The sequence below is a fragment of the Lycorma delicatula genome, chromosome 1 (assembly GCF_047948215.1).
Source record: "Lycorma delicatula isolate Av1 chromosome 1, ASM4794821v1, whole genome shotgun sequence".
In the NCBI taxonomy this organism is placed as follows: domain Eukaryota; kingdom Metazoa; phylum Arthropoda; class Insecta; order Hemiptera; family Fulgoridae; genus Lycorma; species Lycorma delicatula.
In genome coordinates, this window is record NC_134455.1 from 129,198,294 (window position 1) to 129,225,226 (window position 26,933).

Sequence of the window (26,933 nt, forward strand, 5' to 3'; positions counted from 1 at the left end):
TACTTTTATTTAGTGCTACACTAGCACTCCTTGTGGTGACAGGGAGTACTATTGATGTAGTATACCTACTTAGCCACTAGTTTAGAGCATTTTTTGGGGTGGGGGTGCGATTTTGAAAATTTTTTTGCAAATATTATTTTTTATTTGTTAACAATTGAGCCTAAGAAAAATAAGACCTTAATTAGGTGAAATCTTGAGATACTGAAGGGACCTTACCCTACAGCCTCATCCCCTTGACCTTTTAAATTAAAAATTTAATGGCATCAATGCCCCCGTATACAGAAGTAATCTGACCAAGTTTGGTTAAAACACAGTTTGTGAGACACAGAATATACACATGTATATACAAATCCAGAAAATTTCTATCCAGTGCCAAAACATTAAATTATTAATTATTATTTCTTAAATGCCAAAACATCAATATCCGGTGAAAACTGCATATGCCCAAGTTAGACCGATTACAATACTTTCCCTTCTACAGCTATACCAATAGACGGGAAATTAAGAGACATTAATTAAAATTTACTAGGATCTAATAAACTTCAAAATATGTTAATGAAATGAAGAAACTTATTTAAGATAAAATTAAAATATTTTCTCCTTAGAAAGACACATTGCTTGATAATGATTTATGTATTAATATGATAAAATGGAAGTATGAGGAAATAAAAAAGAAGAAGAGAATGGACATACAAGCTCGAGGGGATGATCAGGAACGGATATTATAAACTTTAAAAAAACTCCAGTTGCCAATGTAACATATTTCTGTATATTTCTACCTTCAACAGACATTTGTGCGGCTAAACAACAATGCCTTTAAAGTTATCTAAATTAAATAAAAATTATATGTACTCAATAGTGATATAAAATTTTCCACATATATTCACAGCTCATAATTATTATTTGGTACCTTATTAAAATCATAAAAATTTATTTATATAAGGCATTTAAAAACTATTTCTTTGGTTAGATAACTTAATATATATAACACAAAAGAAAACAGATTCATTAATAATAAAGTATTTTTTTTAATGTACAAGAATAAATTTACTGATTATTTTTTTTTTACAACAATTATGTAAGAGTTATAGAGTTTCATAACATTAAATTTCAGTTGAATGTGGGTAGCTAGAAAAAATATATTTTAATGGTTTCTTATTTTGAAAACCAAACTACTATAGTATGTAAACAATTATGTGTACTAATATTACTATAAATAATAACTTTCATTTTTAATAAAAAATAAAAAAAGGTTAACAATAGTAGGTAAATTATTTAAATTTAACCCTCGTATTAATTGGAGCAAATTGCACTTGTTATGTTAAAAAAGACAAGAAAAATAATGTATATAATTATTTTAAATGTAATATGTTAAATATAATAACACAGTGAAAGTGTGTTAACAATCATTGTAAAAGTTATACTGTAAACTACAGATAGCTTTTTTATCTTGAGTTCATTAATTTCTGGTATTAGTGAAATTTATACTGTAATTTTAATAATGTTATTTAAAATAATACAGTACAAATTTTACTAATTTTTCAGAGCTCTGTATCATAAATTTTCATCATGTACACCACATTCTGATTTGAATACTAGATTGTGGATACTGGTGTTCTTAGGTGGTTGGGTTTCAATTAACCACACCTCAGCAATGGTCGAGCTGGGACTGTACAAGACCACATTTCATTTACATTCATACATTTTATCCTCATTCATCCTCTTAAGTAATACCTTATGGTGGTTCCGGAGGCTAAACACAAAAAAGAAAAAGTACACCACATTCAGGATAAAAGTATCGATGATTTCTTCATAACTTTATAATATCTGAAATTTTATTATTAGAAAATAATTAATAAAACAAATAGAAATACTCAATGCAACAGGATTTCCTAGTAAATCAAAGATGAATTATCATATAAAATTTTATTGTGATCCATAATAAATAAAACCATGTAAATCATTCTATTTCATAACAAAACAGTCACTATAAAAATATGAGTAAACTATTAATTACATTATTAACATAAAATGGAAAAAACCAATAACAGCAATATGTACAAAAAAAAATTAGAGATAATGTGAAAGTATCCTCTAGCTTATTCAAAACAATTAATTTATAGGAACATAATCATTTTTAATATTTAACCAGTTTTTAAAGCCTTACTATAAAATTAATAATTAAATTTACAAGAAGCATGCAAATATAACACTTTTAAAACAAGTTTTATTACAAAATATTTTCAATATTTTTTAAGCTGCAAAAGGTAATCAATAGTCTAAAATAATGATACAAAAGAAACATATTATAAGCCTAACAAATCACAACACTTTTAAGTATTATCTGAATAAAATTAACAGTGACTGTCGGAATTATATGCAAAACTCAACAATATATTCATTTTGGTAACTGATCAATTATGTACATGTGCAAAGTATTTTAGTACCAATTATATCCATCTTATATCAGTTCATATTCTGACTAAATATATTAAATAATATAAGTAAAATTATTCTAAAGTGAAATAACTTACAATGACCTAACAGTTTTTTCAATGAGATCTCCAGAACCTTATGAAGAATTTTTTAAAAGTATACAGAAGTTTATTTATATAAAATAAATAAATAAAGATAATTATAATAGGTTTATAAAAAAATTAATTGATTAACAAAATAATTGAAAATCATAGTAAAGATTGTATAAATGAATTTAAATATTTTATAATCATTAAACATCACCTATGGGTGAGTTATTATAGTTGTATGAAAGATAATTCTCTTATTAAAAAATAAAAATAAGTTTAAAAAAGATTACAGATTCTAAAAACAAATTATAGACTATAATTTGGCCAGAAGACTTCATTGGGAAAAAACAGTAATATTTAAATACTGTAGGACTGGTTGAAACAATTTATAATGTCTTAGGAAGAACCAACACAGTTGTAAGAAACTAACTTATTTCTTCAAAGTACACTTCAATTTTATAACACAACTATTATTTGTCAGTAGGTTAAGCATGAATGAATTATTCATGCTTCTGGTAACACAGTTGTTTAATTTCAGGTAACAAATACTATTATATTAATTTATGTATTTTTATATATAGTGTAACGAAAACAAGAAAAAAAATTTAACAAGAAGAAGGTTTAAAAATGGTAATAGTCGCTTTCTATGTTTAAGTAAAAATTAGAGTTATCCAAAAACTCCAATTAATTTTAACATGTAGAAAAGTTCCCAACATAAAGAAAACATTATACTATATATAACAATTACTGTAGCTGACATCTGTTTAGCACAGACAAAATAAGATATTCATTAATGTTAAAAATAACGATATACTGTTTAAAAAATATAGAGTTAATTGTTTTAGTGACCCACTCAATTAAATTTTAAGTATTAAATTTTTTTAGAAAGAAATGAATTTTTATTAATTCATTTTTTTGAGGGTTTTATAAATATAATAAACATTTTTATATAGTCTTAGGAAGAACCAACACAGTTGTAAGAAAATAACTTATTTCTTCAAAGTACACTTCAATTTTATAACACAACTATGATTTGTCAGTAGGTTCTACAACTCAATTGTTACTTCCTATGAGTGTCATGTTCAATTTCAATTCTTTTTGTGATAGTATAGCTCACTCAAAGGAAAAAAAATTGACAAAATTGGAACTTAAACTGTTTTGTTTGAATGCTATAATCCATTTACACTAATCTTATTTAAAAATATAAGTAAAATAATACATTTTATTAGAAAAAATAACAGATTAAATGATATTAGGCTATGCAACGGTAGCTTTGTTTTTATCTTTTAAATGGAAAAAAATGTTTATTATATTTATAAAACCCTCAGAAAAATGAATTAACAAAGATTCTTTTCTTTCTAAAAAAATGTAATACTTAACATGTGATATTATGCTTACTGATATTCATTATACTTTAAATATATTTTGAACATCATTTTCAATTTTAAATGATTGCACTTTCACACTTAATAAAATATATGTATGTATAGTTTCCAGACATTAATTTTTAAGTTCATAGTTATGTAGATTAAATAAAAATGGAAACAAGTAGAAAGAAAATCTTAAAATATTACTTTTTTTCAAAAGAGCAAGAAGTGTCATGAGAATATTATATATTATGCTACACAGAAAAAAACCCACATAAAACAGATAAAAATTAATAATAAAATGCTGAAAAATAAAGTAGCACCTTATATGTTTATCTTTTCATTCATTTTATAAAGCATTTTTTTGTGACAAATCATCATAGACATTTAAGTGATATAAAAATGGTATTAATTCATGTGAAACACTCGATGAATAAGAAATAGCTATATATATATATATATATATATATATATATTTTGACTTAGCAAAAACAATTATTTTGTTATTGTATTTATCCATATTCCCCTCTGTACTAATATCTCAAAGCAAAAGTATAAAAATCATTTACCACCAAGGGTACAGAATTCAATCATGAGTGCAGTACTGTATGTGTGGCTAGCTACATAATAAAAAAATTATAATTTTTTAATATTTATGACTACATACTTTTATATGTTGTAATTTTAATGGTTTGAATTAAATGTATGATTTGGAAGAAAAAGTTTAACTGATGATGAGGGAAAACCTCGAAAGCGCTATTATAAAAAAAATAATATAATAAACATAAGGTAAGAAGCATTATTGAATTTTGAACTCTTGGTGGTAAATGGCTTTTATACTTTTGGCTCTTTGATTTGTATATATATATATATATATATATATATATATACATGTGTGTGTGTGTAAAATATATTTACAAATAAATAAGCATTTATTTATTTATTAAAACTTGCTCGTAATACACTGTTGATGCTTTATTTTAAGTTTATACATTTATGAGGTAATAAATCCTCTAATGATGTGCAAATATGAATATAAATTTTATTATATGTTCGAGGTTTTGTAAAATTTAATATATTTTTATGACATATAGTTGTCTAATGGTGAAGTGATTCAAAAAATGTAATGAGCATATATATGAAAAAAAAGTTGATATGTCATCAGCAGTTTATTTATTATTTTTAATAATATTAAATAAAGAGAACTTAACAAAATTATGTAATTGCAAAAAAGAAAGTACAATTATCCTAACATACAACAGGCTGAACTAATGAAAATTTAGCACAGAATTTATTAGGATTCTAGGACAAGTAACAATTGGATGTTAGAGATATAAATTCATAGATGAAACTGTATATTTGTTGACTTCTGTAAAATTAGGAAGCAAAAACTGTTAAATAAGTATAAATAACTCATTAATTAAAATCTGAGTCCAATCACAGAACTCAATTCAAAAACTTGGTTCAATTTCAGTTGTACTTTCATCTCCTACGGTTCAATTAGCACTCTATTAGTTTATAATTTTATTAAATTTTCATGTTATTTAAGAGTAGAATATAAATCACATGAAATCTCTGCATCCATAAGACAGAAGGGAATATGTTACACAAGTATTTTTTGTTTATCATGAAAATACTGTTCTCGTACGACTACTGATTTCATATTGACTCATTTGTTATTAATTAGTACCAATTCTTTTATGTAGTAAAACCTCAGAGTTAGGATTTCCATTTATGTTTAACAAACACACACACAAATCTTCCATTATATAAATGCGAAAGTTTGTGGTGGTTCTGTCTGTTTACAACAGCATCAAGTGAGAACCAATCAATGCTTTCAAATTTTCAGGATACATTTGTGTTATCCCAGGGAAGGTTTTAAACCATAGATTGTGACCCTAACCTCATTGGGGCTAAAGTTGTAAGTATTTCCTATTGAACGACAACCTAATACAGTTTTTGATTTCATTTTTTGACATAAGAATAATAGACAATGCATTTTGTAACATATCCAATTTTCAGCTCTATCTACCTTTACCCTTCCCGAGATAGAAGGTATTCTAAGGTAATGGAATGGGAAAGCAAAAGGGTTTTGCTTATCAACAGCAGGAGCTTTTATGTCAAGAACAAGAAAAACATTAGAGGAAAGAGAGCTATTCAGGGTTTAATTGTTATTTATCAGTATTACTCTCATAACCATGAGGATACCGAACATAGTGGGGGTCCAGCGGGTGGAGCACTCTGGTTAGACTATATAAATGTAGCCCCCTGGCTAATATATATATATATATATGTATTTCATTTATAATGTACATACGCTATATAAATGAATATTAGTGTACACATATAACATAATACACGTAGAATATTTTTCGTTAATATAATACAGACATATTATATTAATCAAATACTTTAAATGGTACTCTGTGTGATATATTGGTAATATTATATTTCATAATAAATTAACAAAACATAAATATTAAAAGCACTAAACAAGGCAATAAGCAGAATAAACATATAACAAGAACAGTCCAGTTTTCAATATCATTATTATAATATGTCAACCAAAAGATGTTACAAGTGTTAGGAAGTTTGTAAAACTTAAAATTTAATCAAGTCCTTCAAAATATTTCTAACTGCCTAAGGGCAGTTAAATGTTGTGTTATAAAAATAATATTTAATATATAGTTTAACTAATACATGAAATAAATATATGCACTATTGATAATTAAAATGTTGCTAAAATAAACCTTATATTTCACTTCACTAATGTAGGGTACCTGAAATAGTACATTGCTTTTATGATAGTTCCACTGTAAATTAATAATTCATATTCATACCATAACCAGAATAACTACAACCAAATAATGATCATATAAACTACATCTAACAAATTTTCATTCTTGATTTCACTAATTATTATATGTTCTGTTTTTGGAATTATCTCCCTCTACATCATCATTAGACAGTGATTATGGTTTATTGTAAATTTTACTGAACAAGACATAATTTATTTTAAAATGAGAAGTATTGTCGTTTTCAATGCAGTTGTTATGTGTTGTTTCTGACTTAATACTTCTAGGTTGATTTGAAGTTGATAAATCACTTCTATTTGTGCAACTGTAACATTAATCATTGCCACTCTGTTTTCCATTTGCACCAAAGAACAGCAGAATTCAGTAATCAATTTTTTATGTGTTTTTTTTTTTTTTATCATTGGAGGCTGAAATATGTTGAAGACTTTTAGCTCAATATGGGTGCTAAATAATATAATAATATATGGGTGCTAAATTTCTTAAAAAATGGTTACAGAAGTGTTACACATGAAGAAAGAGCCAAACATCTATATACAATTAAAATTGATGAAAACATTGAGTACATATATGTTATAATTCTGAAAGACAATGTGATGACTGATGAAGTAGCCAATGTTCTTACAACTAATTTGTAGACTATGAAATAATCTACATACCTATAAATTAATCACGACTAATTTTTAAAGCTTTGAAATCATCTACAATAAAAAATATTTGTAAAAGATGCATTCCAGAACAATTCCCAATGCCGCATAAGCAAATGTGCTTCTGTTAAAAATTTCACCAGCTATGATAATCAAGATATAGAATTTTTCGAACAGACCATCACTGGTGATGAAACATGGATCATTTTCAACCAGAAAATAACTGGCAGAATATGGAATGGAAGTAGGAGCAATCACCTACCAGGAAAATAGCTCTAAAGTCAATTGTCAGCAGCAAGATTACTGCAAACATTTTTTTGTGACTCACATGGCCTAATATTAGAACAATATCAGAAAAGAGGATTAACAATAAAAATTCTTTGTTACAATGAAATCCTTAATGAGAAGCTGAAGCTTGAAATTCAAAGCAAATGCTAAAGAAAATTGTTGAAAGGCCAACCAATGTCAACAATGTAACAAAACATTTTTTTCTTGCTTGACTGCAACAAAGATTGTCTGCACCTGCTTCCCACATAGCTCAAACCCTCCAGAAAATCAAATATTATAACCCTAATCTTGCTCCTTCAGGCTATCATTTATTTGGTTTCATACAGAGTTATTAAGAGGACATTGATTTTTCCAATCAAGAATTAAATGAAGAGGTTATGTTTTACTGGTTGCTCTACCACAAACGTTTTGGTAGAAATGTCTTTTGGTTTTAGCCATAAAGAAGCTTGCATAAATGATGGAAGAAGTGGGTTCAAAAGCAAAGGAATTATGTTATTATAAGTCTTTTAATTTTATTGAAATAAACTTTACAACTGCACTCTAGATAATTATTACTCAGTCTTGTCTTTTAAGGTGATTCATGAAGACTCAAAAAAAAAGGATGTTTCTGCCCATCAGTACTTTATTATATATGAATATGATCAACTACACTCTTCAAATTACCATAATTCACCCAAAACTTACAATTAATCAAAATAGCACATTTCTTTTTTCAGTTTCTCATCATAACTGTTTCCTTGTAATACTACCAATATTCTTTTTCAAAGAAAGATTAATTCAACAATTTTTTTTTTGATACTTTGAAGAATATTTTACCTAGATTCTGCTGAGGATAAAACGACAAAATATTTTATAAAAGTTTGTAAAATTCTACCAACTTTTTAAACAATTAAAAAATATTTTCTTACAACATTAACTTTAGATTTGCATCTGTAAACTGTATGCGTCATACTGATAACTACATACGTATTTGAATAAAAAATGTTTTGTTCAGTAAGATTTTACATTTAAATGTTTAATAAAAAGCATTTTATCCAAAATTATAACTTATTCAAAATCACTTAATTTTATACCAGATGGGTGGGTAACTCATAAATAATAAATTTGCTCTGCTCTTTAATAATTCCACTGCTATTTATATTTAATTAAAACAATAAAAAACTGTAAATATATTTTATAAGAAATAAGCAAAAACATATACATAGATGAATAATTATATATTGTTCTTAAAATCTACATTGTGTACATAACAACAATAAAATTATGAGAAAAAATATATACAGCATAATATAATATCCCCACATTATTTAATACTTACATAAGGAATGTAATATGAGGTAAATAAAACAGAATGATTATTACTTCCTCTAGGAACTTACCATTTTAACAGATTCTCTCCATAAAAATATTTCTTTCTAAAAAAATATAAATTCATTTAAAATCTACATCAAAGTATAACAATACTGCTGTTATTATTAAAAATAAGATAAACTTTAACAAACATTATCCATTCAATTATTAATACTATTTAAACTAACATTTTCTTACACTTTGAAGTTTCTGTCAGTCAAACATCCAATACTAAACCCTGTGGCATGCAAAATTATGAATTCAGCCTTAATAAGAGTACTAATACTACTACAATTTTATTAATTTATTTATTAACTACTATCTTAAATTACTTTACCTCCTACTTAAAGTAAATAAACAGTATACTAGTGGTATTTTTTCTGTAAAAGAGCAAGTCTTTTTATGTCTTATTATACTTAGAAATCTGTACATGAATTTCCTTTTTCTGAATATCACTGGCTTACCTGCAACAAAGCATAAAAACAAGTAAGTCTTATTTTATTTTGGATAAAAATCTATGTAGTACAGATTTAATTCTTTATTATACCAACATTTTTATTGCATTTACAGAAATTTAAAATTCCTTCTTTAATTTCCTTCTTGTACAGTCAAGCTTCTGATAGTTTCCTTTCTAAATATTAAAATTGAATTGCTTAATATTTCTGTTACAGTTAATAAATAATCATTACTGGTCTCTTACTTCAGTTTAAGTGTTTAACTACATTGTACATTTGGTCTAATATTTTAGTTGATTTTCATTCAATTTTTTTTCTAGTGTAAGTATAATCTTGTAATATTTAAGGTTTTTTTTACAAATTCTGTATTATTGCTTGTATTTTAAAAAATTTTAATGAAAAATTATGTCCTATTTTAATATGTTTTTTTTTTAACATCCAATATTTCTATGTAAATTTTTTTTCTGAAGATGAAACTTACAATTCATGTGAATTCTATTACATTCTTTATTGATAACTATTTGTATTGCATTCAACTCAACAATATACCTACACTGTAAACAAACTTTGGTGGTATAGCAAAGGTTGTCCTAAACATCAAGTTGTTGGGTCTCTGCCAGATATATTAGTCATCAATAAAAGTACAACTTACTAGAAAAAAGCTCATCAGTATCATAACACACCCATGACAGTTCACAAACTGAACATGGCATAAAGTATATTTTATAACGTTTTACTTGTATGGCAATAGATCCAAGGAAATATAGCAAGCAATATTAAACAATTTCAGAAATCTTAGAAAAGAATGAAGATAGAAAAGTAAAAAAAAGGTAAGTTATAAAGAAAAAATGTATCACCCCACACAACATTAACAAAAAAGTTTGATCACAGAAGACAAGAAAAAACCTTGAAGCACTTATTTAGTAGGTCAAAATGTTATCGCTTTTAACAGGTTTTTCCTGATTTTTGAGAGATTATAACTCTTTTATTAGTACAAAACACAAGAAAAGTTTTTATTTGCCATAAATATCTGCAAAAATGCTGTAAGTTGTGCAAATTTGAGATTTTTATCACCACCCCTATCGAAGTTATTTGAAGCCAAAATTTGAATTTAAAAAAAAAATAGTTTTCAAAAATTTATGGGTAAGTATATCACCATTAATATTATTTATGGTAAAACATATACCTACATATAAAAAAATAATTCAAACTGTAAATGCCATCCCTGCCTCTTGAAAAAATTATTGAAAGTGAAATTTCACTGTTTTTCACGTTCAACTTTATTGGTAATTTTCTCATACAAAGAAGAGAGATACGTAAATAAACCACTGGGCCAGTCGTTTACCTTGAGAAAATATGAATAAATTGATTTTTGTTTCATCTATCCAGGACTAATAGTGTTTTAGTTATGATTTTTTCTGTAAACAGTTACAATCACAAAAATAGGTATGGGCACTGTAACAAAAATGGCAACCACAGGTAAACTCCTTAAATTAAAAATTAAAAAGTTTTAAGGCCCTGAGACATATAGGATACAAGTGGGTAAGTTTCATTTTTTTTTAATTGGTCAAGTAACCAGCTGATGTTTTTTGGGACACTAAAATCATGAAAGAAATCTAAAATCTAGTAAGTATCATTACTGTTAGTGTATTGTATTGTATTTGCTAACTGCAATAACTATAATAATAGTTAATTATTATTTTTACTGTATACTGTAATTCATTTTTTGTGCCGAGTGAAACAGTGAATACTACACACTGTTTCACAACAGAAAGGGGTATATTAATTTTGCTTTACACTATCAGTTCCAGACTTTCATTAGGCTTTCATGCATGCAAAGCACCTGACATCTGAGATGCATCTATCACTTTGCCTAATTTCCTCAAGGGATAAGTTTAATTTTTTTTTAATTGGTCAAGTAACCAGCTGATGTTTTTTGGGACACTTCAAATGGATTGACCCTTCATTTTTTGTTTATTTTTTACTTTGTGTGGTTGTAGGATTATTAAAAAATTCAAAACAATTTTAAATGAATAATTTTATAAATTTAAGTCATAACAGACAAACAAATATTATTTATAAAATATAAAAAAATCAATACATGAAAATATATGTGTTATCCACATTCATGATCTTTTTTATGAAAACAATAGTGAAAAATGAAATTTTCATTTGAAGAATAAAAATAAATGTAATGGCAGGAAGTCAGGCATATGCAACCGTAGAATATGACTATATTTATGATATAAGATTATGATTTCTATGATTATCAGTTACAGTTACAGTTTGTTTTTATAAGCATGAGCAGCAGAGAGTTGAAGGTCAAAAACAGACTGTTAGTGAAAATAAAACACAATCATGTATAGAAACACATTGGCTCAATTTTGTTTATCTGTGTAGCTCTGCATGTACTGTTTCTTTCTTCATTGGAAGGAAGATGTAATATAACATTTTTGTTTGCTAACTGATGTTTTTAAGCAAATTGCAGTGGATGGATACAAGAGGAAAATCCATGTGGAAACGGCAATCACAGCTGACAATGCTGATATGAGAACAACGTTAATCAGTTCCCAATTTGATCATAATAATATATTAAAAATTGTATAAAAACCCATCATATTTATAATAAACATACTGTTACATATTTATAATAAACACTTTTTCCTGATTGTATTTGCCAATATTAAAATTGTATTTCAAGTATAGCATGAATTAGTGAGTTATAAGATAATATGTAAATCTAAAAAATTAAAATTAAATTATCTGAAGCAGCTGTGTTACACTATGGTTTCAACGCATTAGTTGAGATGTTAATCATAACCCAATAACAAATGTTCCTGGGAGAATGAGATGAGTAAACATGAGTATTGAAGTTTAACTGATATAGTCAGAATTTAATCTGCCACCTATTCATACAAAAAGACAAGATGTTACACTACTGCATAGATCAGTAGTCTATAAAATATAGAAAAAATAAATGACTAAATCTAAGTATATGCCTAATTGAAAGCAACGATATTGGATAATTGAAATTTTCAGCAAGCTCTAATTTAATTGTCAACAAATAATAGCCATTACATCATACACAGCATTAATAGAACTCAATTTATGATTTTTTTTAATGAAAATTAAAGAATTTGATTTATATATACTGTGTGAAATTCTATGCTTACACATTCAGCAACAATAATCAACACAAAGGTATAGTTTATTTGTCATAATCTACTCACAACTATAGAGAATGCGTTTTTTTTAATGAGGTATCAAATTACAAAAAAAACATTTGTGCAGTACAAGTAACATTACTATACAGATGCCATGTAAAACAGTTTTTCATATACAGTATTTGTGTTATTTTACATAAGTAATTAAAAAAAAGGAAATTTCAATATTGCATTAATCAGGAATTATATGATGATCCTGAACTGAAAAGTAAAAACAAAAAACAACTTCAAAAGACTTGAACAAAAACAAAGTTTATTCAAACAAATATTTATAACCACAAAATTGTAACAATGTCTTCTTCCTTCCTCTTTTCAAAAGATTTTTAAATGTAAAACATGTTTTACTGAATTGATCCAGAAAAAACATAAAACTCTTATTGAAGTGTTAATGAACAAATAAAACTCAATTCATATGCTTAATGTGAGATCATAAACCAATCCATAAATATCTTGATTGGTTAAATATATTAATTAATGATTAATAAAAAAAAGCCTTAACTCATAATATTTTTTAAGTATTTAAAAAGTTAATAAGTGTAAAATAAATGTCAGAGACTAAAACAAATAATTATATATATATATATATATATATATATATATATGAAAGTGCACATGTTAATTCTCACTTTGCATATGTACTATTACAGGGAACTTTTAATGATAATGGTAATGAAAAAGAAGAGAGATAATGAAAAAAATTTCAAATTGCAGTAGGCAACCAATAAAATCAACTGAATGAGATACCAGCATGCTGACTCTACAACAGTTTGGCAGTCTTTTATTTATTATAATTAAAAAATGTATTTTAATTAGAAAAAAAATCAAACACAAAGTCTCAAATGTTGCTTATTACCCAAATAAAAAAGAATTAATAATTATTATAATGAATTACAATAATTAAATTACTGTATCTATTGCATGCTGTTCAATAAATATAGATAGCATATGTATATATATATATATATATTTTTTTATTTTATACATCAATGCAGTACAAAACGAAATCTATTCAGTGAATAAGTTTTGGCTAAATCAGTTACACAAGAACAAGTGAAAATTATTTTTTGAACAAATTTTTCTGATTTTTCTCACTGAGTAAAGTAATAAAAGAAAACATAAGAAAATACAGTAATTTAATGTATCCAGTATAAGAGTTTAAAACTCATGTAAAAAAAGTAGCACACAAAGTGATCTAACATATGTTTTAGCAATAATTGTTTAAGTTAATAATTATTAATGTGTTTTACATTGGCAGAAGTGACAGAAGTTCACGAATTAGTTTCTTCTCTCGCCGAGTATGCTGTTTATGTATTGTTCCAAGATGACAAAGTTTATGTATCGTTCCAAGATGACTGACAAAGGAAGACTGACTGTTAAACAACGCATAGTTGTAAAGACTGTGTTGTTCTTTAATGAAACGAAAAGCGTAGTGCTTACACAAATGACGGTTTCATGCACATTTTCAAACTAGATGGTCACCCTAATTTAAAACAATATGCAGACTTTATGAGAAGTTTAATAGTAATGGTTCAGTATTTGAGAGCAAGTGCAAACAGCCTGCCAATATTCATTCTCCACAAAATGTCGAAGCATTGCTTCGACATCAGAGTAGCATTGCTGAGGAACCAGGCAATTCAAAAATAAAAACGCAGCAGCACAACTTGGGATTTCTAAGCGATCCGAGCAGTGAATTTTAAAAACTGATTAGCATTGTACCTATACAAAATAAGTGTTACCTAAATTCACAGCTGACAACATCAAAGAATGGTGTTCGCTGAATGGGCTGTGAACCAAGACATATTGTTGAACAATGTTTGGTTTTCAGACGGGGCACAGTTTTACCTAGACGGGGTTGTTAATAAACAAAATGTGTGTGTTTGGGCTTCCAACAATCCACATGTGCTTCATATAAAGGTGCATCCTCCTCCAAGAATTATGGTATAAGCCACTATCTCAAGTCATGGGGTAATAGGACCATTCTTTTTTGAACAGACAGTGAACAGTGAATGTTATCTAAACATGCTGTGAAATAATTTTATCCTTCAGCTTCTTGCAAAAGGGTTTCTATTAGAGAATGAGTGGTTCATGCAGGATGGAGCCAGATCACACACAGCTAATGTTGTTTTAGACTTTCTGCATGAAACTTTTAACACAAATGTCATTTGAAACCAATTTCCTAATCGTTTTGTGTGTGGACAGAACTGGCTCCCAAAAAGTTCTGATTTGAATCCATGTGATTATTCTCTTTGAGGATTTCTAAAGGAAAAGATTTTTTTTAAATATCCTCGTACAGTGATGGAACTGCGAGTACTGATCATTGAGGTGTGCACCAAGATAACCGAGGATATATGTCATTGAGTTATTAACAACATAGGAGTTCATGTTGAAAAAATTGCTAGACTTATTTATTATTTAGATGGTCATATTGAACATGTGATAAGCAGAACATAATCTCCAGGTATATAGTAAACGTGTAGTATTTTACTCTTTTTTACTGCGATTCAAATAAATATTTCTTAATAAAACCAAAGTGCACCACCCTGTGTGTATAACAGTTTAACAAAATAACAGAAATCTAAAATATAGTTAGTCATTACTGTTAATGTATTGTATTGCTAATTGCAATAACTATAATAATAGTTAATTATTATTTTTATGTAATTTATTTTTTGTGTCGAGTGAAACAGTGAATATTACACATTGTTTCACAACAGAAAGAGGTATATTAATTTTGCTTTACACTATCTGTCCCAGACTTTCCCCTTTGGCTTTCATGCGTGCAAAGTACCTGACATCTGAGATACATCTATTACTTTGCCTAATTTCCCCAAAACCAATGATGTTTGCATTTGCTGTTCATGAAGGTAAAGAAAGAAAGTGTCACATTTAGGGCTAAATATCACCTAGATTTTGATGGGCTTGTCATGGGGTACACAATTATATATTTGGCTTACAGAAGAAGGTGAGAGAAAAACACTTCACTTCTTAATGTCCTTAGTAAGTTCCTGGAATGGGATTTGTTATTCTTGAGAATGGCAATGTAATTTATAGAGTAATTTGTAAGTTATCCACAACCACTATGGTTATGGGATTTAACATGTATACATTATTATTTAGCATACTATATATTTTAATTTTCTCAAATGAGATCTCATTAGTCAAATTTTTTTAAGCATGAGGGAGGGATCGTATGAGGGTTTCATTTGCGATCCTTCAGTCATTAGTAGTCCGGTCGCTTGTTTTTGCATCAAAAAATTTAGTTTGCTAAATTAAATTTTTTGGATAAAAGATAAATTGTAATAATCATATTTAAAGTAAGAAACCTTTTATTGATGACCCTCATACAAGGTGAAACAATTTAATTTGAGAAGTTAGTATCTGTTAAAACCCAAAAAACAAAAAAATATATATAATTTATATCTTATAATAATAAATTTATGTTATTACTTTAAAATTGATTGGTTACTAGTAAGAAGGAAAGAAATTTCCTTCAAATTCACTTTCTTGTGGACATGATAACTGCCGTAATTTTGCGTCAATCACTTTCAAATTGTTTCTTAAAAATAACTCATTTCAAAATCTCGGTTAAGTTTGTTAACGGCCAAAATCATATCATGGGGTGAAAATGGGGGGGGCTTTTTTAGAAAAAAAATAATGCTATAACTTTCTTATTAAGTAAAATGTCGAATTCATTTAAAGTTCCTTTACCCTTTGGATAAGGGCCTAAAACCTATCTAAGTAAATTTTTTTATATCACCAACCATTGCCCCAGAGAGTTGAAAAAGTAGGGTTTCAAAGACAAAAAAGAATCATACCTCCCTTAATAGCCACAATATTGAATTGGTTTACAGTGGTCGCTGGTCCTCTAAACATTACATAAAACTTTGGTCTGAAACAATTTTTGATATGACCAACCCTTACAGCAGGGGATGACCAAAATGTTGCCAGAATTGTAAGATGGGGCTTGTAGGCTAAACATATGATACATTTTTCATATGCAAACATTGTCGTATTGAGTAAATTTGAAGTTTTTCTTAATTTTAAGGTGGAAATCTTATTTATCCCTTACTTAGCACCAGTGAAATATACCTTAGCCTTTCGGCATGCCAAAGAGATTTCTTTAAATTATTTTGCATTTTTTTCATGTTATATTCCACTGCCATCAGCAAATAGCAAATTCTGAAGATTATCACCAATTTATTTACTCATTAAGAATTTTGTAAACTTTGTTTTTGTCATCATTTGTTTTGACAAAAATGACTTCAATTCAGAGCTATCACAAAAATTGACGATACACAGGAATCTCTTTCTTAATGTGTTTATTTACAATAAGAAAGTTTCAAATTTATGCAGGCAAAAATTAAATTACTAGGCTATATAAATCAGTTGTAGCTGTATAACTAATAAGAATACAAGAAAACATTTGATAAGTGAGCAGTATCAATAAACACAGGTAAGGGAGTACTACAATTTTTCTCCTTTATTTATGTCAGTAGCCCTCTAGATAATCTGAGAATATGTCATGTAATATTGTAATTAAATAACCATGTAAAAATACTGTGATTGCTTAGTATTTCTGTGATTGGATAATGAATGATTAATGAAATATTTACACCAAATACGACAAATGCTAATCATTGGTGGTAGAAAGAAAATAATTATTATAAATAACTTTATCTTATGTTATAAGACAAAAACATTACTTAATTTTGTTATCTTACGTGCTTGAATATTAATAATTCAGATTCAATTGATTCATTCAAAAAGTATTAAATAAAAAGGTAAATCAATACCTAACAATACTTTCTGTACAGAATAAGACATTCTACTTTAAAATAGTGATTTTAAATACTGTAAACCAAGCTACTACTATGATATTAAAAAATTATTCTATATATTTCATGTCTAATAAAATTATAATATAATTACGAAAAGTTTAAAAAAATGTGAAAAAGCTATTAAATCCTTCATACGCAAGTAACAAATAGGCTTGAATAGCGGTTAGAATATAACTAGTTTTGTAGTGAGATCATGTATGTATACAGACAAAACTATTCCATATGTAAATTTTTGGCCTTAAAAAAAGAATGAAAATGCCATGATTGAAACAATATTAGGTAAAAGAACAATATTCTCACCAAACAAAAAAAAATCTATATTAATATTTAAAATCCCCATTGTTTATTATGAGTACCAAAAGTACAAAAATTAAAAAATAAGTTAGAAAAATTTTTTAAATAAAACTCAAATTAAAAGATTATCAAACAAACTTTAATAATAATGCATTCAAGTAACTCCTTTCTTCAGTATTATTGATAATATATAAGGGTTATATTGTTTAAGGTAAGAGATTTTCATCTGAACCCTTCCGAACTGAATTATTTTTAGTTAAGTTAATATCATAGACTTTTCCTCATCATCATATAAAATTATCCCAACTCATTTTTTAATCAAAAATGTAACTTATAAAATACTTGTATAGAATGTAATAAAGCCACAAAATCTTGAAAACACAAGCTGCTGGACCGTTACTGTAAATAAACTGTAATGATTGTCAATAAGTTTTGAGTTATAGATTGCTACAAAAATTGATCGGAAAGAATGCTCTGACTTATGTTAACATTTACACGTGCAATAGACATATATGCTGACATTTGACATATAACATAATAAATTTTGACACAGCATCATATATGCAATGCGAATTATATCAAAGCTGCTTTTAAGCAACAAATTTGTGAGCTTATATTTGGATAATGATTGATGAGAAAAATTGGTTGAGCATATATGCATATACTGCTCAAAAGGGTTAAGTGAATATTACCCTTTTCTTTTCCTATTTTTTACTAAAATTACTAGCATTTGTTTAAAAAAAAAAAAAAAAACAAATTGATTGATTTTTGCAGTTCTGACAAAAAACAAAGCAGAAAATTCAGAAGACATCAAATTTTTATTTACATGAAGAATTAACAAAAGCCTTCAAAATTTTATCTTTTTAAAGTAAAATATCTTCTTTGTTTCCAAGGATAAGGTCTACTGACTGTTCTGCTCATCTTATACTCAAACTTCCAATTCTCCTTTTTTCCAACAGGGTTGTACTCTAATAATTTGTTTGGTAAAAAGTCTTCCATTCTCTTCAATGGATTAAACCAGTTCTTTCAATATATTGTTGGAAATACCATTCACAGGATTAAAATGTAGTATCAGTTTAATAACCTAATTTCTCAAACTATCTTTCCATAAAACTCTTTGAATTCTTTAAGTAACTCAGTCTTGCTGTTAATTTGACCACTGACCAATCACCAACCAGGACTCATATCCAAACATCAAAGTGAGAATGCCTCAACATTAATTAATTTTTTTTTGTCTCGTGATAGTTTTAAAAATATGCTGAAATTTGTTCACATTACACTAAGACCTTTACAAATACTGTATGAATCATAACCAAAGTTGTACAATGTTTCTATATCAAGACTGAGTAGGTCATATTGATTGATAACCTCCAGCAGCTGGATCAAAAGTCTAAACAGCTGATTTTTTTAATATACTGACTGTATTTTAACAGCACATTGTAGTTAGACATTGTGTGTGATTTAAATTTTTTAATAAAATTTTCTGTATACAAATATTTAAAGCTACTTTGTGGAACTTCATCAGAAGGAAAATTATGTGAGGGACATTTAATAATTAAAGGGACAAATTTATGTAGAAATGAAACAGTTTGTAGGAGGAGTTTTGTATTTTCATGACTTTAGGTTGGAATCACTGGGAACAGCTGACGAATAAAATTTTTTTTGTTTATAACCTCAATATTGCATTTAATGATGGCGTGTTCACTTGAAGTTTTCACATTAGTTGAACAATGTTCAGTGATCTGTACTTTGCTTTCTGAAGGTGAAAAACTGGCTAAAATCTTTTCTTGAATGATTTTACAGTATGGTGAAAGTTGTATGAACTGTGGAAATTTCTATAAGTGGGTAGAACAGTTCAAAAACAGTCGTGACTGACGAGCAAAGTCCTGGCTGGGCAGTTGAAGTGTCAACTCCTTCGCTTGAAAACTGCATTGATGACATTATTCATGAAGACTGATGTATTACAGTTGAACATATAGCAAAAACAGTTGCAGTAAGTGTTGACACAGTTCATAACATTATCAGTAACAAGCTCAAGTACACCAAAACAAGTGCAAGGTGGATCCCGAGAGTTAATGCAACAACACAAGGAAACAAGACTCAAAGTGTGCAGAGACTTGAAGAATGCCATGAAAGGGAAAGTGATCCTTTTCTAAATAAGATTTTAACGTGTGATGAAACTTGGGTTAACCATTTTGAACCAGAGTCCAAAAGAGAAAGCATGGAATGGAAGCACACCAGCTCACCTGTCCGAAAGAAATTCAGAACGCAAGCATCACCAGGAAAAGTCATGTTGACTGTCTTTTGGGATGTCCAAGGTGTTGTCTTTTGTGATTATTTGGAAAATCAACGTACAATAAACAGTGTCTTCTACTCAGACATACTGATGAAAAAAGTAAAGCCAGCAATGAGAGAAAAACATTGTGGATCTCAAAGAAAAGGTGTGATATTGCTACACAACAATGCTTGCCCTCACACCGCTCAGCTGACCCAAGAAACCACTGGAAAAATGGGTTGGGAGATACTATCACATCCTTCCTACAGTCCAGTTTTGGCTCCCTTGGATTTTCATTTGTTTGGTTCACACAAGGAAGCATTATGTGGAAAAAATTCAGTAACAACGAGGTCAACAAAGGAATTTGTGGAAACGTGGCTCCAACATCAAGACAAAGATTTCTTTGCATCAGGTATAAAAAAACTAGTTCATTGTTGGGACAAGTGTATTAATATTGGTAGGGATTGATTATGTTGAGAAGTAATAAAAGTTCAACTCATTTTATAAAAATACAGTCATTTTTCTACATCAATTTGATTCTTTAAGTATTGAATTTTCCTTGTATGTTTAAAGAATTTACATTAAATTCTTTCAAGATTTAATAAATAATGATGCAAGGAGGTTAAACAGAATCAATTATCAAAACTACTGATTATGTAGATTCCAGCTGTCAATTAAGGAATTTCATTAGTCAAAGCATAGATTTCAATAAAATATAAAATCAAAAGTATGAGGTGTGTGAGAAATATAATGAGATTAGTAACACTACGAGCGATCTGGCAATGCTATGTCTACCGGTCTGTGCTAGACCGGTTTGTTCATCCCTTCCACATGCTCAGTATGAGTTTCAACTCCATTCAGCCAACACATTATTTTTGACAGCGCCATCAGTGAAGTTGTGTTACAAAAATGGAGAATTGGAATTTAGAGCAACGTTGTGAAATCAAGTTTTGTGTTAAACTTGGGGATTCCGTGAGTGTGACCTTTGAAAAGTTGAAACAGGCCTATGGGGAATATTGCTTATCAAGAGTACAAGTTTTCCACTGGCACAAATCTTTTTTGGAAGGCCGAGAACACATTAAAGATCAACCTTTCTCAGGGAGACCTTCAACTTCAAAATCTGACAAAAATGTTGAGCGTGTGAGGGTTCTTGTGAGATCAGACTGTTGTTTAACAATAAGGTGATGAAAGAATGGTTAAATTTAAACGCTTTCACCGTACATCAAATTTTGACAGACGATTCGGACATGCGAAAGGTTTGTGTAAAATTGGCGCTGAAAAACTTCACAACAGAACAGAAGATCAATCGAAGAAACATGTTTGTTGATCTTCTTGAGAGGATTAACAATGACCAAGAATTCTTCAATCGTGTGATTACAGGTGATGAATCCTGGATATTTTAGTACGATCCTGAAACAAAGCGGCAAAGCGAAGAGTGGCACACTCCGTCATCTCCTTGACCGAAAAAATGTCGAATGAGCAAATCAAAGATCAAAACCATGCTGATTTGCTTTTTTGACAGTAGGGATATCGTGCATAAAGAATTTGTTCCTCCAGGTAAACTGTCAACCAAGCGTTTTATAAAGGTGTCCTTGAAAGGCTCAGGAAAAGAGTGATTCGCGTGAAACCAGACACTGCAGACAAGTGGATGCTTCATCATGACAATGCCCCGTGTCACATGGCCATTTCCATCAGGGAATTTTTGACCTCAAAACACATTCCTATGGTTCTTCAACCCCCCTATTCCCCTGATTTGAGTCCTTGTGACTTTTGCCTTTTCCCGAAATTGAAACTGTCTTAAAAAGACGTCATTTTGGAACTCTGGAGAACATTCAAAAGACTGTGACCGACCAGTTGAAGCCTTCCAGCGCTGTTACCAGGAGTGGGAACAACAACTTTGCTGGTGTATAGCCGCCGAAGGGAACTACTTTGAAGGGGATAATATTGTTGTTTAAAAAAAATAAAAACTGTGGTAAGTAAAAAATCAGTCTCATTACTTTTCTCACACGCCTCCTATATTGAAGTAAAATTAATTATATTTTTAGCACCATTTTTTTTGCATTAAACTATGTGATGTGAGTAATACATGATAGAATACCTTATGAAACTGCAAGTGGAAACTAATTTCTCATGTGATTTTGATTACAAAATAGCACTCATAAATAGTTTCAACTTCTTACAAAACGTAACTAAAGTTGCATACAAGAATTTTTTATTAATATGCTTCCTTGTACATGACATGCCAACTCTTCAACAACTCAACAATGAACTAAGATGTAATATGAAAATAATCAACTGTTTTCAGTGAAATCTGTGCACAAGAAATGTTTTAATTTTATTAACAGGTAAATGCATAATTATTATACACAGATACAGCAAACACTAATTAAGTTACTGCAACTCAGTAAAAAAGTGAACTAAAATATTTCACAGAATCTACAGCAGCAGAAAATTAGTACCTCAAAATTATATACATACATTTAGGAAAACTACATTAATTTATTTCAGCAAAATATGAACAATACATTCAATTCTAAAATCTAATTTAGACTTTAATAAAATAATATAAAAAATGTTAAGAATATTTTTCTTAATTAGAAATAAAGTCTTCAGATAAACAAGTCTTGTTGGATCAGCATAAATTAAATTTTCTAAACATACACTATTAAGAAAAAGTGAAAGTAGAAAAATGTTTATATGATTAACACTCTAATAATAATAATTTAGAAACCAACAATAAAAGGAAATGTTTAAATATGAAGCTAATTAAAAGTTTCACCTTTGTATTTCTGGATATGGCTAATTTTCTAATTTTTGGCATAAGTGTGAGCTCTCACAAATTTACAAAAAAAACTGTTAAGTAAATAATTCATGTTTATTTTTTCTCTTATAGTAGAGTTTCTATGAAGTAGAAGTAAATAAAAACTATTTGTCATTAGCTAAAATGCGATTTTTCATTTTAATATTCAATGCGTTTGATAAAATTTTAAACTTTGAGTACTTGCTTACAAAACAAGACAAAAAAAATGTACGATGCAAAACTTTTAATTATTGTACTAGTTTTAGTTACTGTTTATTTTATTCTCAATACTTTTGTTTAATTTTAGGATTAAAAACTGGTTAAACAGAGTTAATCATTCATTTAAATGGTATGTACTTGCTTTACTTCTTACGGTTTTGTTCTATGTAACAGAAACCTTATATACATTGAAAAAATTATTTAATCATAAAATACTTGGAAAACTACATTCATAACAGAAAAAAGAAAAATAAGGTTTAGAGAATGATTATAATACCTGCACATCAACTAACTATGAAGGACTAATAAAAGGATAGGAAGGAATAGTCAAAACATGGAATGTAAAAAGATAATAAGACAATCAAACATAATGCTACATTTGCAATTCTCTAGCCCTATATTCATCATGCTTATTTACTCTTACTTCAGATTACTTTTGCCTCAACTATATCTTAATTTATTGTGGCTAGTCTTGTAAATAAGTTTAAATTAATTTATAAAAACAATTTATTAATTCGAACCTTCCACCAGTTTTAAAATCAAATTAAAAGTGCGCATCATAAGGAATGCATAATTTAAGAGGTTTTAGATGATTTTCATATATTAGCATCAACTATTTTTTTTTTTTTATAAATATACCTGTTTATTTATTGATTAGTAATTTAGTATGAATAACAGATGTATATGATTCTTTTAATTTTTATTTTAAAATGTAACAATGTTTTTAGTTGCCATCTAAAAAAGACGACAAATTAACTGATGACTATCATTAAAAAATTCAACTGAAAAAGTAAATTGTGATTTTTGTTTTAATACAAAGAAAGAAATATAACTGTTTATGGAAAAAAGTACTCAAAAAGTACAACTTGTGTATATTCGTATATTTAGTGCTGTAATGTATTGCATTTCAAGATAAACAAAAATCAAGACAAGAAATAGAATAAAATTAAAAAAAGCAGGTAAAATCATATTATTATAATAAGAATATAGCTGAGTGCCTGTAAGATTTTATTTATCAGTGTTTCAAAGCAACAAATAGCAAAAGGATTTTTTGAACAGCAGTTAAATTCTTTCAATAGTAAATGTCTCTCAAAAAAGCAGTAAGCAAATTAGTTAACAATTATATTTTTAAAAAGTTCAGAATTGCATGGAATTGAATCTTAATCCAAAAACATTGTGGAACAGTAACACACCTATAATAATATCATTAAGGTTAATAGATAATATGCATATTAAGAAAAATGATGGCTGTATTATAGAGCATTTGGAAAGTTGCTGTGCACTGGAATTATGTAAGTGTAATAACAAAACTTTATTAATTATTACTTTGTATTTTTATTTCATTATTTTATAGAAATGGATATTAAAATAATTAGAATAGTTTATAAAAGGTGTTGAAAATGACCTCCTCAAGCACAATACAACACTACACATTTCAATTTGTTTTCAATCAGCTGATGCGCTAAAATGTCTCATACGTAAACTGTTATTGCGATTTTTAGTTTGATAATCATGCGTGGTCTGTAGTGATACACTGCTTGCTTTGCTGCCCCTCATAGAAAGTAATCTGGAGGAGTCAGATCAGGTGATCGTGGTGCCACAAACCCTTCGAAATGATTTGTTCACCAAAGACATTTCATAAACAAAAGTCACAGCTTTATGTGAAGTAGCAAGTTTGATGTCTTGCTGCTGTGCTAACTTATGCATTGACTGTGATGGACTTTTGGGCACAGCATCTGCAATATCAAGCATCTTCAGTTCATTTAGTTTAGATGGTCTTCCACTTCAAGCAGTGTCTTCAACAAAGCCTGTTGCCCAAAATTTTGATAAAGAGTTCAAACTGCATGATAGTGAGGAACAGGAGTATTTAGGAACTTTTCAGAAAACTTGTGCTTACTAAATCAGTACACTTGTCACCTTCAAAAGATGTGTTCAATTAGTAAAATGTGTTCCTCTACTAAAAGAACCATTATGTTTCTCTCAATTCTTTAGTCCGATAAATGAAACAACATTGGTTAATTACTGAACAACAGCCAATGAATCCACAGAACAACCAACCTAACACTGAAAGAACAGAATGCATCATCATACACTGCACAGTGACTTTCTAAACAACTGTAAATATTGAAAGGAGAGAACTGTTGAGTTTTGTAATTTTGTAACTAACAGCTACAAAAGAAAAAAATCTCAATGTTAAAGCTTGTTCTATTTTATGATATTCTGTAAATATTTGTTTATACAGCAAAAAATCCATCATTTGTAATTAAAAACTGCAGGAAAACGCAGATTTTATGCTCTTTTTTAGCACAACTGATATCAAAGTATTTCTTTAAAAGTAGTTGTAAATCAAGTTTTTGTCATTATATAGCATATTTAGAGAAGACTCGACTATAGAAAGATGCTCTTTTAGTGCAGACAATTCCATATTGCTCTGCAATGAAAAACAAGATTATGAAATCTGTTATGGCTTTAAAGCAAACATACCTTTTCTTCTTTGCTCATGTAATTCACATGATAAAATTTCAAATGAAGGCCTATTAACAACATTGAATGTTAAATGAGCTGACTATTTATCTTTCTCTATTACTTTAGCTAATGTATTAAGAAATCTTCAGTGACTGAAATGGTAACAAAATATTTCAATGTTCTCTTGATTTTGTCTTCTAAATTGATCAAACACTGTTTGTGCTTACACAGAACACTTGCTCAGTTTCACATTATTGTTGTTTTAATGTTCGAAATGTTGTCAGTACCTGATAGTTGCATAATTAGGAGACGAATGAGCTGATTGTATTTGATAATTAATCCATTTTATTAAGATTTGTTTTTACTTCTAGTGCGAGACTTTCATATATTCTCAGATAACATTGATACAGTTTTTCTATTATTTGCCTTTGTTCTTAAAATATTATTTATAATTAAATGTGATGATTTATACTAGCTGTTTTATTAACTTTCATATCTGATTCTCATAGTTTCAAAATTTCACATTTTTCTTCTGAAGTAGTAATGTTTTTAAGAATATTTTCTGAAGTGTTGATTTCTTTTCTCTGCCATTACAACATTAAAAACTTAAATATAAAGATAAGTAATTTATTCTAATTATGCTAGTAATTTATTAGATGAAAGTCAGTAATTACAATGAATATATAAAAAAGAAAAAAGTGGAAATTATTGACATAATGCAACATGATAACAAAATTCTGATAAAATGGTGTGATAAATATTACAACAATAAGAAAGTACTGTACTGAGGAAAAAATTGTAATTGTATAAAATAATTGGTATAAAGTATGAAAGTGTTAAACCAGTATTGGAATGCAAGAGTATTCCTTGAATAGAAACGGCAAGGTTCTGGTCAAAGGAAATAATAAAAATTTTACACAACTTTTTCAAGCATACATAGACAATAATAAACATTTTATTTTGTGCAACTACCATTTATTTTTACTAAAGTAAGTAGGTAATAATAAGTTGGTTGTAGACCTAGCAGTGAAAAATTGGAGGGTCTATTGTATCTGGATTTTCTGATCTCTATTATTTTGAATTCTATAATTATGTAATTAATTTATATTAAAATAAAGACTTTTATTTTACTCTCATCTTGAAAAAATTGATATCGTTATCTTTAGTTATGCATCAAAATTATTTTTTAATTATAAGATATTAAAAGATTTAGTTGTCTGTAAGATTAGTTTATCAACAAAATTAAAAATGTACTTCAAAAATTTGCAAATAAGTTCTGGAGAATGTTACATGAGAGTGGATGTAATACACCACCTGCATAAACTTCATCTAACTTCTAGAGCTATCAACAGTCTAAAAGAATAATTAGGTT

At 28.0% G+C, this 26,933-nt stretch overlaps 1 protein-coding gene across 3 annotated transcripts in view; it reads right to left on the reverse strand.

Moving 5' to 3' along the window:
- Positions 1 to 1,467: 1,467 nt before the first annotated feature.
- Npc1a (Niemann-Pick type C-1a) overlaps positions 1,468 to 26,933 on the reverse strand; it is a 499,866-nt gene continuing 474,400 nt past the window's right edge. For all 3 annotated transcript variants that reach the window (XM_075361101.1, XM_075361091.1, XM_075361084.1), the window contains one exon: positions 1,468 to 9,454. In XM_075361101.1, the coding sequence (XP_075217216.1) occupies positions 9,443 to 9,454 (12 nt within the window). In that variant the 3' untranslated portion in view covers positions 1,468 to 9,442. The remainder of the gene's footprint in view (positions 9,455 to 26,933) is intronic.